Source organism: Pteropus alecto, unplaced genomic scaffold (genome assembly GCF_000325575.1).
Source record: "Pteropus alecto unplaced genomic scaffold, ASM32557v1 scaffold25, whole genome shotgun sequence".
In the NCBI taxonomy this organism is placed as follows: domain Eukaryota; kingdom Metazoa; phylum Chordata; class Mammalia; order Chiroptera; family Pteropodidae; genus Pteropus; species Pteropus alecto.
In genome coordinates, this window is record NW_006441955.1 from 24,453,863 (window position 1) to 24,465,901 (window position 12,039).

Consider the following 12,039-nt stretch of genomic DNA (forward strand, 5'->3'; position numbering starts at 1 on the left):
AAAAAAAAAAAAATAAGATTAAGGTCTTTAAAAGGCAATTTTGGCTCTTTCCTTCTGTGAGTGCAGGAGTTGGAAGTGGCCTGTCCTAGGGAGTGAAGAAGTGGTGTGACAGTGGCATCCCTGCTGGTGCCAAAGATACAGGACACTGGGATACAGAGTTGGTAGACAGAGAAAATGATCTATGTATTTGGAAGAGCAGTCACATTGAGTAAGTGAATTCACTTGTCAAATCAGGAAACACACCAAGGATACCAGGTCCTTCCCTATTTATAAATTTAAAAAGGGAAAAAGCTAGGAAGAAGCTTAAAGTGTAAGAAAAATAACTGCAGGTGATATAAATACATAGTTTAAAAGTAAAAAAGTACTTTAAGAATGACTGGAATGTCAAAAAAGAGCGAGGAGCCATCTTGAAGGTACTCCTGACTGGCCAAATCTAGGACAATCTGATAATTAAAATAATATAGTCTAAAATACAACCTAGTGAATAAAACAAGAATCTGTATTGATGGGAAAAAAGCTCTTCCATTTAATAAAATACTAAATAATAAATGTAAAGTAAAATGATGGAAATATAAATTACCATAATTATAGCTGTACTGGATAGGTGTTAATCGATGAAGGCTAAAGCCAATGGGTAGTTCAATGACACAGTAGTATAGTTTAGCTCTCCAAAAAATATTAATTTCAAAGAAGAAAATGGCGTTTTTCTATATAGAAACCTGGCAGACACCAACATGACCAAGTCACCATGTTTACCATCTCCAGGTATAAAATAGGTCAGCATTGTTACTACCCCTGATTTATTACACTAAGAAGAACATATCATCATTTCTGAGGTATTCTTGCCATATAGAAAGCAGGCCCTCATGATAATGACCTCATCTTCATGACAAAGGTTAAAGGAACCTAGACTGACTGATAATCATCCCACAAAACAAAAGGTCTGTACTCTTTATGACCTGAAGACTTGAGGATTTTTCCTGAATGGTGGGATAAACAGTAAAATTAAGGGCTGTGCACTGGATAATGATGTATCAATGTTAATTATAGGGATGTGGAGGGCTATGTGATGGTGAGGGATTTTTGGAGTAATACAGAAAGGAGTATTCAAGGGTAGTGGGGCATCATTTCTACAGCATGGTCATAAATGGCTCTGACAAAGACTAATGACAATGGACACAGACACATGAGATGGTGATGGAGCAAATGGGGTTGAGGGGATAAAACCCTGACAGCTAGGTTATATAGGTGTTCTTGTTCTCTAATGTATCTTAAAACTTTTATGAAAGTTTGCAATTACGCTGAAGTAACTTATTTTTATAAAGTTTGCTTCCTGAAGCTATAACTAAGTATTAGGATTTTTTAGGTATTACACATTAATGTATTTCACATATAATTCCAACTTTTCAGTTTTATATAGAAAAGAAATTCTTTAGTTACCATAGTTACCTTGTCCATTGGTTTGGGTTGTAGTTGGTGCACCAGCCGGAGCTGCAGGTGGTGGCTGTGCTTGCTGTTGATAATAGTGAGCATAATATGCAGCCCAAGCTGCTGAATTTGGATCCGTTCCTGCCTTAGCTAGAATAAACACAAGTTCAGTGTTTACATCTAGACCATAATCTCTCTCTCTCATGCATGCAGACACACACACATATACCCTTACCACATCCAGCACTATACGGACTCAAAATTTAACTGGACATCAAAAGCTGTAAGTGAAAACCTTCAAATTCTATTCATTTCATTGTCATCCTTAGCTTTTATTATAGAAAACCAAGGCTCAGAGATGAAGTGACTTTCCTAGGTCCTAGAAAACTAGTGGGTGGCAGAACTGGGATAAGAATAAAGATCTTCTGGCTTCAAATCCAGGGCTTTATATTAAATCATCTTGTGCATTTGCTCTAAATCACTTTTGCCTCAAGCACAACAGTTCTATGTGGCAGATGACTAAAGGAAAGGATTTCTAGGGACTAACCTGTACAAAAAACCCCACAATTATTTTAGAACAACTATGAACCCTGTCCTGTCTTGTTTCAATAAAAAGACAAATTAAAATTCTTGGAAAAAGGAATAAATTAACCACACTTCATCATATCTCAGTGATAATCCTAAAACATACACTTGATGTCATATCTCTACTTGAAAGTCTTCATTTATTCCCTGTCTTTAGGACTGTCAAAGCTTTTAAGAACAGCTTATCATTCAATTTCTTTAATGATCTGGACTCCCTGAGTTCATCCTTTCCATTCCAGCCTCATCTTCCCTCATCGTCAATATTTTCCAACACTCATGTTCTGGTCACAGAAAAACAGCTTGTACTTTTCAGAAGTTACCATGCTCATATGTGGGCCTTGGAGCGTGTTATGCTTCCTCTGCACTCAGCTCACTCCCACTCATCCTTCATAAGAATCAACTGATGCATTAACAGTTTGAGACCTCTCAGTCAGAAACAGAAATTCTTATTGATTCTGTCCTTTACACTAGAAGTTATCATTTGATATTATATCTTTACTAGTTTATATCCTCAAGAAAAATGCAATTTCCTTAGCCAAAGTCCATATTATCTGTTTATAGCCTTAGTCTCAAATAGGTAGTTCTCAGCTGCTTAATAAAGGTTAATGAAATTTTGAGAAAAAGAGCAAAGATTTTTAGTGACACAATTTCTAAGCTGACAGAATTATAAGGCATTATGCCACTCTAACTTTTCTCAAGTAATAAAAGTATTGCTATTCTATGTTGAATATTTGTCTTAATAGTGTATTTAGTGTAATAGTGTATTACCTGTATTCTAATTAATGAAAATATGTTCACGTGATATCACGTTTGGATAGAGCAAGTGAGATAAAAGACTTTAGGAAGTGATATTTGTACTCCTGAATGAACCTTGTACAAAAAACCAGTCTTAAAAATGCATTAAAGCAACAATTAAAAAAAAAAAAAAGACTGTACAAAAGAAAACAAGCTTCATATTTACATATAACACACAAAACTTACTAATATTTAATATAATATTTGTGAATGAGTTTTACATATAAAAAAGATTTAGAGGGGTTCAAAACTTGCTTGCTATAGCACAATTAGTAAGTTCTAGGACTACTATTTCTCTAGGTATATTTTTCACTTTGAGGTCTAAGTTCTTGACTATGAACTAGAAATCCTTAGGTTCAGAGAATATGACTTGTCAATATAGGGCCATATTTAAATACCACAATGTTTAATCAAATTCACTAAAACTGTTTTAAGTCAATTACTTGGTTTTAACATAATGCTAAATCTAATATAAGGAATATCTAACCCAAGCTGCTATCTTTTAGCTAAATGGGTTTTCCTTCCTAAAGGCAATGCTGGAAACCATATTTATTAAAAAATTCTTACAGTGGTGACTTCACTACTACTATAAGTGGAAAAATGAGATTGATAGACTTCATTCCCATAATTTTTCTCAATCATGCTCCCTACCAACAGTTCTCATAGGTGCAATCCTGCAGATCTAAGTTACTCAATATAAATCTATCCCTTGCACAAATTCTTCAATCTCTTGAATGGTGATTTCTCCGCTTAATCACACCATCCCAATTAGCTTACAAGAGAGAAGGAAAAAAGGTCTTTTCACTCTTAAAAGACTAACTTTTGACTACTATATAATAAACCATATTTGATCCTTCTTCTATAAGTCTTTCTACTGTGGTGCTGCCAATACTTGGAGTTGGCTACAGAATGTAAACTCATCTTTGCATACCCAGATCCTAGCACACTCAAGTTGTTTCTTGAATGAGCAGAAGTTGTGGTTATTTGGTGACTGCCATATTGTGCCATCATATTCCAAAGAACACACTACCTAAGAAATTAAAGTATGTTATAATATAGGGCCACGTTTAAATACCAGAATGTTTAATAAAGTTCATTAAAACAATCTCATTTAAATCACTTATTTTAGTTTAAAATATACTAGTGTGGAAAGGAATCCATATATTCAGTACCTTCCTTGAAACTACTCCAGTGAAAGAGGCCTAAAAGGTAGGTAGTAGGTGAGAAAAAAGGATCATAAACAAATGTTAATTGGTGTCAGTAAATGCCCCTTTGACTACGGTGGAAAGAAAAATACATTGTGGGAGAAGATGCGAGAATAGAATATATTTAAAATCCATATCTGGGCAAGAAAACGTTTAACTGTTTTTTTTTAGAGTTCTAACATGCAGATGTTAAATATAGGCTAGGTTTTAACTAACATATAAAGTTATCTCAGGAATACTAAAACAGATAACTTATACATGTTATCTGAGAACTTAGGAATTTAATGCTCAAGGGTTAAACGCTGTTAGACTTGTATACCACATTTGATGAGACTGGTACCTAAAACCTAAGAAAGACATTGTATTTCTTCCTATAGCATTTGGCTTTTGGCACTCTGACGCAGAACTTCAAAAGCAGAGAAAGCCAAAGAGGAGTCGAATAAAGTTCTATGAAAACAGACCATATTCACGAGTCTTATACAATGTGGTAGAACCAGAACCTAATATTCATGAGAGAGTGAAACAAGTGTAGAAAGTGCAAACAAAATAGAAACACTAGAAAATTTAAGAATGTAACAGAAGTGACAATACAGATCACACACAGAAGATACCCATCTTTTTACCTGGATCAGGAGGAGCCTGTTGCTGCCAGTGTGGATATGCATTTCCCCACCCCTGGGGAGCATAAGGGGCTGGAGGACCACTGAGAAGATAGAAATCAATATCAAAATACCATTTACCAAAAGCTAGAATCTTTGGGGAAAAGCACAAAACCAAACTCAATACTTACTGAGGAGCAGGACCAGGTGGTCCTGGATTATAAGGTGCAGGGTTGTACGGTCCCATTGGAGTTCCAGGCCCTGGAGGCCCAGGAGGCCCATGGGGGCCTGGGACACCATGGGGCCCATGGGGTACAGGAGGCCCTAAAGGATTTACTGGGCCCTGCAAGAAAGCAAAAAGTCATTAAAAAACCAGAAAAACAGTAATGGTTGAACAATTCAAAACCAAATAACCTTCCATTTCTACCCTCTTTATATAGACACAAGCAGTAAATTTTTGATTTTCCTTCATTTCTTCATTCATGTTGCAAAAACTATCTTAACTCTACAATATTAATGAAATGTAAAATTCATTAAAATCAATAGCACTAACAAATAATTGAAGTGTTTCCCTTACTCCTATTTTCTTCAGACTATCCCCTTTTCCACTATTTCTTCTTTTAGAATTCCTACTTTTACTAGTATTCCTTTATCATCTCAACCACGGCAGCTTATCAAATACCAGGTCCCTTTTCTAGCTCATCTCTGTATCTACATTTTACCTACTCTAACAATAATCAACCACATTGACAACATAAACCCCCAAATTACTTGTCTTATATTGTGAACGATTTACTGAATACTTTACCAACAATATAACTAGTTCCACTCAATAAACTGAAGTCCACCTCACAGCCTGTCACTGAATGCCATCTAGAGCAATAATTTGCATTCATTTCCTACTTTCGCCTTTACAACTTTCTAAATACTATGAAAAGAGTAAAAGCCAAAGTAGGAAATGAAAAGGAGTAAATTCCCTTTATAATTGATTTCACAAATCAGGATATTTCGTATCTTTATCATGCCACATTATAATTAATAAAGCTTAGTTTATGTCTCTTTTCATTAATTCATCTTGTAAAAGCCACTAGATTTAACTGTTCTAAAAACACTCCTTTGGTGCAGTTAATACTGACCTTGTGACATTTTGGTTAATAATGCTTAAACTACATTTGGTTGTCAATTTTTTCAGTACTAAAAAATGAAACTAAACTTCATGATTTTTAAAGTCCTTTTTATTAACCTAAGTCTCTAATTTATCATTTTCTCTCACTTCTATTATCCATAATTTATCCTTTCCAAGTAGTAAAAAAGGATTACTGAAAAAGGAGCAAAATTTTTATAGGGCTATGTGCTAGGCACTCTTTTAAGTAACACATACACACTTCAATCATTTAATCCCTACAACCCTATAATGCAGACACTATTATTCTCATTTTTAGAGGGAGAAACTGAAGCAAAGTAAAACAACCCCCAAGGTCACAGTCAGTAAATGATTCAACTGCTTCTTTAGAACAATCTATATCTTGTTTGCCCATCAATCCAGATTTAAATACTGATCTATGCATGCTAAGAATAGTAAAATTCAAAAACAAGCTGTGATACTCATTTTTGTCATCAATCTTTGCCATATTGAGTCCACAATCATTTTCTTCGTGTCTCTGTACAATTACATTTTATTGTCCACATGATGTTTGTGTATACTTTATAAGACAGTATTTTTTGTACCCTTATTTTTGTCTTCCTAAGCAGAAAAATGTGTTAAACTGTTTTGCACCATTTACAGAATGGCAAACATCAAGAGTTTTCCTAAAAAATTCTAATTATTATTAATAACGTAAGATGCTCCCTCATATCCTATGTTAATTCTTTATAGTAAAAGAATACAGTAAAGCACTTTTTATTTATCTATTTAGAAGAAAGAACAATTAAGACTTCATACCTTTTGTACTACCACCAGCAAACTTTTTTAGTTGAAAGATTTCCAAGTTTGGCCATGCATCAGAATCACCTGGAACATCTATCTAAAATTAGATGCTGCACTCTATTCCAGACATTCTGATCAAAACTGTGTGTCTTACGTGTAGAGGTGGAAAGCACTCAAGTAGTCTACACTTAAAATTCCCCCAGATGACTGTCAGCCAATCTAAGAATGAGGATTTGCAAATTTCTACTTTAAAGTAGGGATGCATCAGATTCATCTTTGCTCATCTGGGTTACGTAGGCTAAGCCCTTAATACTGAATTCCCATTAACTACATCCTTCAAGTATGTTTTACAACCCTCCACCAACCCTAACGTATCTACAAGTAATGCTATTCTCTTATTTAGCCACGCCCAAATATAAGGTCTTGTAATGCAGGAGTCCCAGGCCTGGAACTTGCATCTGGGTTTGGATATTCCAGAAAAACCACCAGGAGGACCAGAGGGGTGTTCTGAGTTAACCTGAGAGGTTTGAACACCCATAACTGTATTTAATTAGGTTACTTTTCTTACTGGAAAATCTTTTCATTGTTTATGTATCTATTACATGATGAGGCCTATAATTTTAGACTAGAAATTGACATTTTTCTACATGGCACTTATAGAAGGCATACGAATTAATGTCTTATTTAACCAACAGCGTCTATCCTATAAATTCAAGTTTAAAGCACACTCACACCAATCTTTTCTTCTATGAGTTGCCGAGCATAGTCTATTTGCTGAGGAGTGCCACGAATCGTAAATAACTTCATATTAGGATCTGCATTAGGTGGAGGATTTCTCTGAAGTTCTATTCTTGCACCAGACTGTTGGCTTATGCTTTTTATGGTTTCACCTCCTAAAATCAAAAGAAAGATATTTCTCTAAAAATTCAAAGGATACAAGAGGAACTACTAAAAAGAAAATGAAAGTAACAAATTAAAAAAATGAAAACTCAAAGATACAAACAGAATGACAGTTATCAGAAGGGAAGTGGGGAGGGTGAATTGGACAAAGGGGGTAAAATACAGTAACGGAGGGAAACTGGGTACAGCGAATGCGGTACACAGAATCTAAATTGTAATTTTATATACCTGAAATTTACATGTTACTGTTACCTCAATAAACTTAAAAAAAGGAAAATGGTCGCAATTAAATGGGTCACTATTAGTTTTGACCAGTATTCCGTCTGCCAATATTCTATTAGAATTTTCCTCTTATTCTACACTTTAAATCAAATTATATTAAGCATTTCATGCTTCTCAAAATATTTTCAAGGCATAACTTAGTATATCTGTATCCAACCTTAAAATGGATTGTAACTTATCAAAATACTTGGTTTAATTTCTTTTACAAGTAATGTAAATATAAACTAACACTTATTTAAAAATCTGAAAATTAAAAAATGTGAGTCAGGACAAAGCAAAATCAACAAAAACACTCAAACTACATTTTGGGTTAAAAGAAAAGTTTCTTACACTAATACTGAAACTGTTGGTCCCTTTCTCTAGAATCCAATGTGATTCAAATCCCACTTTTTATTTAAGTATATATGAAGTCCTTCATTTATGTTTTAGTTGTTACACATCAACATAAGAACACTTTTCTACTAAAATATAGCCCACGAAATCATTGCTACTTATTTATAACAGCAGCGGAAATAGCATCCAGAAAAATTAGATAATTATGTTAAATTTTTAATCCTATAGTATAAGAGTTTAAAATACATTGCCTTTTCCTATTATTAATCCAGTTTTCCCAGTTGGTACAATGAAATTAAATTCCTGTAGTCCACCAGGTGGTCCCATATTCCAGTTGCCTTGACCTCTACCTCTTCCTCGACCACCAGGTCCAGGTCCACCAGGATTACCAGCCTATAGAGAGAAAAGACAAAAAGAAACAGTCAGCATAGACATATAATCTTCTTTCCATAATAAAATTATTACATGTCTGGTTTCCTCAACTTTCATTTCCTAAATCAGAAATTTAGATAAGTTAGGACATAACTTGGCCCAAATTATCTCAGCCAGTAATAACCATCATTTATTCATTTTATACTGGAGCGAATAAGGTTGCACACGTATATAGCTGCCTTTCTGCTCGCTCCAGTGTCTACCTCAAAACAATTTAAACTTTCTAGTTATTAATAAAGTATCGTCAAACAGCTTCTGATATAAAAAAAAAGGGGGCACACTAAGATTTGAACAGAAAATTGTTAAATGAAAACAAAACAAAGAAAATGTTAGCATTCTATCAAACCTGAACACTTCGAAGAAGGTCTGTAATTATTTCTGCAGCATGCTGACACCGATCTGGAGGTCCTGTTATTTGTGCTATTCTATCAGGTGTTGTTCCATCATCTAAAAAAAAGAAATAAATTGGATTAGTTTAGCATTAACTGTGTCAATATCAAAAGTAATTGCTACCAACACTTAGAAAATTAAATGCACTTACTCACCTGGCTTAAACTGAATTCGAACACCAGCATCATTTTGTATTTTTTTAATCATCTCTCCATTTCTTCCTATTACAATGCCAACAGCAAATCTTGGAATGGGGACCTTATGCAAAGAAAACGAAGTATTAAGAAAGTCATTTCCTGAAAATCAATCTGCCTCAAATCATAAAAGTATATATAGCACTGTTTTATATCAAATAGGATAACAAGATACAAAACAGGATTATATTCTAAGATGGGAAGTGGAAGGAAAAAAAGAGAATACAAAATTGAAAAAGGCTATGACACAAAACAAGAAAAAAACGATTATACTTATGGATTAGCATACAACCATTTGAGTATTTTTACTTACATCTATCCCTTCATTTCCTCCTATTCTTGACCCATACTCATTTCGAACTTCTCTGAAACCACCTTGGTCACGAATTAACTCTAACACCATTTCCTTGGCTTGCTGAAGTAGAAAAAGTTACCCAATTTAGAAAGCATGTCTCAAAACATTGTAATTATTCATGAATACTTTGCTCATTCTGCCACCCACACCAAATCCTTCTTTGTAAAATACAAACTTAAGTTTACTTGAACTTTGTAGGGGTCTCCTGTAATTCTAAGAGGTTTGTCAGCACCAGTGTTCTGAGGTCCATCTTGAATCATAACCATTTTAACTCCAGCCCGCTCCTGTTAATTGTAAAAACCATATGTATTAACCGAAGGGGTGCGGAAGGAAACTAGCTTTAAAACAGATGAAAAGTAATAATTTTACAAATAATAATACCTGAAGTTGTTTAATAGTCTCTCCCCCCTTTCCAATAACTAATCCTGCCTTGCTAGCCGGAATCATTATTTCTTGAACTGCATTTCCTGGTCCATCACCATGATGAAAGCCAGGGGCTGGTCTTCCTTTTTCAACAATCTGGTCCAGTAACCGTTTTGCTGATCTGTTAAAAAATTAATAGTCACATAAGTTGTAGCATACCCAAAAGCTTATCCAAATAGAGAAATACAAAATATTATCAGGTACTCCTTCCAATTCTAGTTTAGGTGGCTTCAAACTAAATTGTCACAATTTTAATTAAAAGAAAATGCCATCAGGGCCAAAGATTGAATTATTCAATTTTCTAGGTATACAATTTTCAGTATTTTTAAGAACCTAAAATTTCTAAGAAGTAGAGTTATATTTCAAGAAATATATTTCTAAAATGAAGCTGATTCCTTCAAGAACTAAATGGATTCATGCTTTTAAATCATCCTTTTGATCACTCAATTGTTAAAATTTATTCATTCAACGAATACTTAAAAATGTCAACTATCTGCCAGGTATTCTATGTAATGGGGTTAGGGCACCAAACAGAACAGAAAGAGTTTCCGCTGGCATGGCTTAACTTCATTAAATATGTAAAAATAACACGTTAAATAATATGGATGTTATTTGGGAAGTGCTATAAAGCAAATCAAAGCAGAATAAGGATGACAGAATGTGTGTGAAGGGATGCTATTTAATGGAAAATAGATATGGGAGAGTTTACTGATAAAAACATTTGAGAACCAAGACCTAAAGTGGGGGTAGAATACATAAATATCTAAGGGAAATGTCCTGGAGAGAATAGGATGTGCAAAGGACTCAAACGAGAAGCATGCTTGGTGTGCTGAAAGAAAAGACGCTATCTGAGGCTAGAACAGAGTAAGCTGTGAGAAGAATGGTAAAAATGAAGTGAGAATGGTGGCAGGTAACTAGGCCATGATAAAAACACTGACTTTTAACCTAAATGAGGAAGCATTAGAAGATTTTGAGTAAAATGGTGTAACAAATTGATTCACATTTTAAAAGGATCACATGGCTATACTTTTATGAGAATAGACTATTGTTGAACGAGGCTAAAAAGAAAGGAGATGTTGCAATATAAGCAAATGGCATCACAGATAAGTTAATAGTCTAGAAAGTGGCAAGAGGAGGCTAGATTCCAAATAAATTATGAAGAAAAAAATGACCAAGACTTGTTTATGGATAAATGAGGCACAAGAGGAAGTATTAAAACAGTTGTCATACACTGAGATGTGATTAAAAAAAAAAAAAAAAAAACAAGCAAGCTGGGAATAGTGTGAAAAACAATTTTGTTTTTAACAAGCTAAAGTTTGAGATGTCTAATAGACATTCAAGTGGAGGTACTGAGCAGCTGGATATGAATCTGGAATTTAGGAGAAGAGATCAAGGCTGAATATAAAAATATAAGAGCATATGATATCTATGGCATATAAAACCATATATTAAATGAAGTTTAACAGAATAAATGAAATGTTCTAAAGAGTATGTGTAGATATATCATAGGAAGACTGAATTTCACATTCAAATTGAGAGACCAGAAAGATAAGCTGGACAACCAAGACAGACTGAAAAAGAGGAACCATGAAGTTGGGTATCTCTAGGCAAGTGGTCCACTGTCTAAAAATGCTGACAGGCTGAGTGATGTGGAGGCCAGGTGTGATCTTGAAGACCAGTATCAGTGAAACAGTGAGAATAAAAGCCTGATTGGTGCAAGTTCGAGACAAAATAAAAACAGGCAGATGATACAGCAAGTCAAGTAAAGTTACCTCTTTTCAAAAAGTTGTTGTAAAAGGGAACAGAGAAACAGAAATGTGGGTTTCAGGTATGGTTTTGGTTAAGATGGATCGATTTCCAAGCATGTTTGTATACTATTAGAAATTATCTTGAAAAGAGAGGAAATAGTGCAGGAGAAAGTCGGTTCAATTGCAGCAGCAACATACTGCAGTAGGAAGAATGGGCTAATCTTAGGCACATGATTTTCATACTTACTGGACAGACTCAGGTGTTCCAGTTAACATACAAGACCTCTCTGGAAGGCCACCACTGTCTATAATTTAAAACGAAAAAAAAAAAAAAAAAAAAAAAAAAAAGTTTAAGGCCAAGAAAAAATTAACAGATGGCATCATTTTCACTAGGAACTTAAAAAATACGTTAGTTTTTTAGTTAGTATGAAAATAGCAAGAAT

General features: G+C 34.3%; 1 protein-coding gene across 2 annotated transcripts in view; it reads right to left on the minus strand.

The window, feature by feature from the left end:
- FUBP1 (far upstream element binding protein 1) overlaps positions 1–12,039 on the minus strand; it is a 27,776-nt gene that overhangs the window by 6,380 nt on the left and 9,357 nt on the right. For both annotated transcript variants that reach the window (XM_015595135.2, XM_015595136.2), the window contains 11 exons: positions 11,844–11,904; positions 9,807–9,969; positions 9,611–9,709; positions 9,384–9,485; positions 9,032–9,134; positions 8,833–8,933; positions 8,306–8,447; positions 7,272–7,432; positions 4,804–4,955; positions 4,637–4,716; positions 1,450–1,578 (listed from right to left, as the gene is read on the minus strand). In XM_015595135.2, the coding sequence (XP_015450621.1) occupies positions 1,450–1,578; positions 4,637–4,716; positions 4,804–4,955; positions 7,272–7,432; positions 8,306–8,447; positions 8,833–8,933; positions 9,032–9,134; positions 9,384–9,485; positions 9,611–9,709; positions 9,807–9,969; positions 11,844–11,904 (1,293 nt within the window). The remainder of the gene's footprint in view (positions 1–1,449; positions 1,579–4,636; positions 4,717–4,803; positions 4,956–7,271; positions 7,433–8,305; positions 8,448–8,832; positions 8,934–9,031; positions 9,135–9,383; positions 9,486–9,610; positions 9,710–9,806; positions 9,970–11,843; positions 11,905–12,039) is intronic.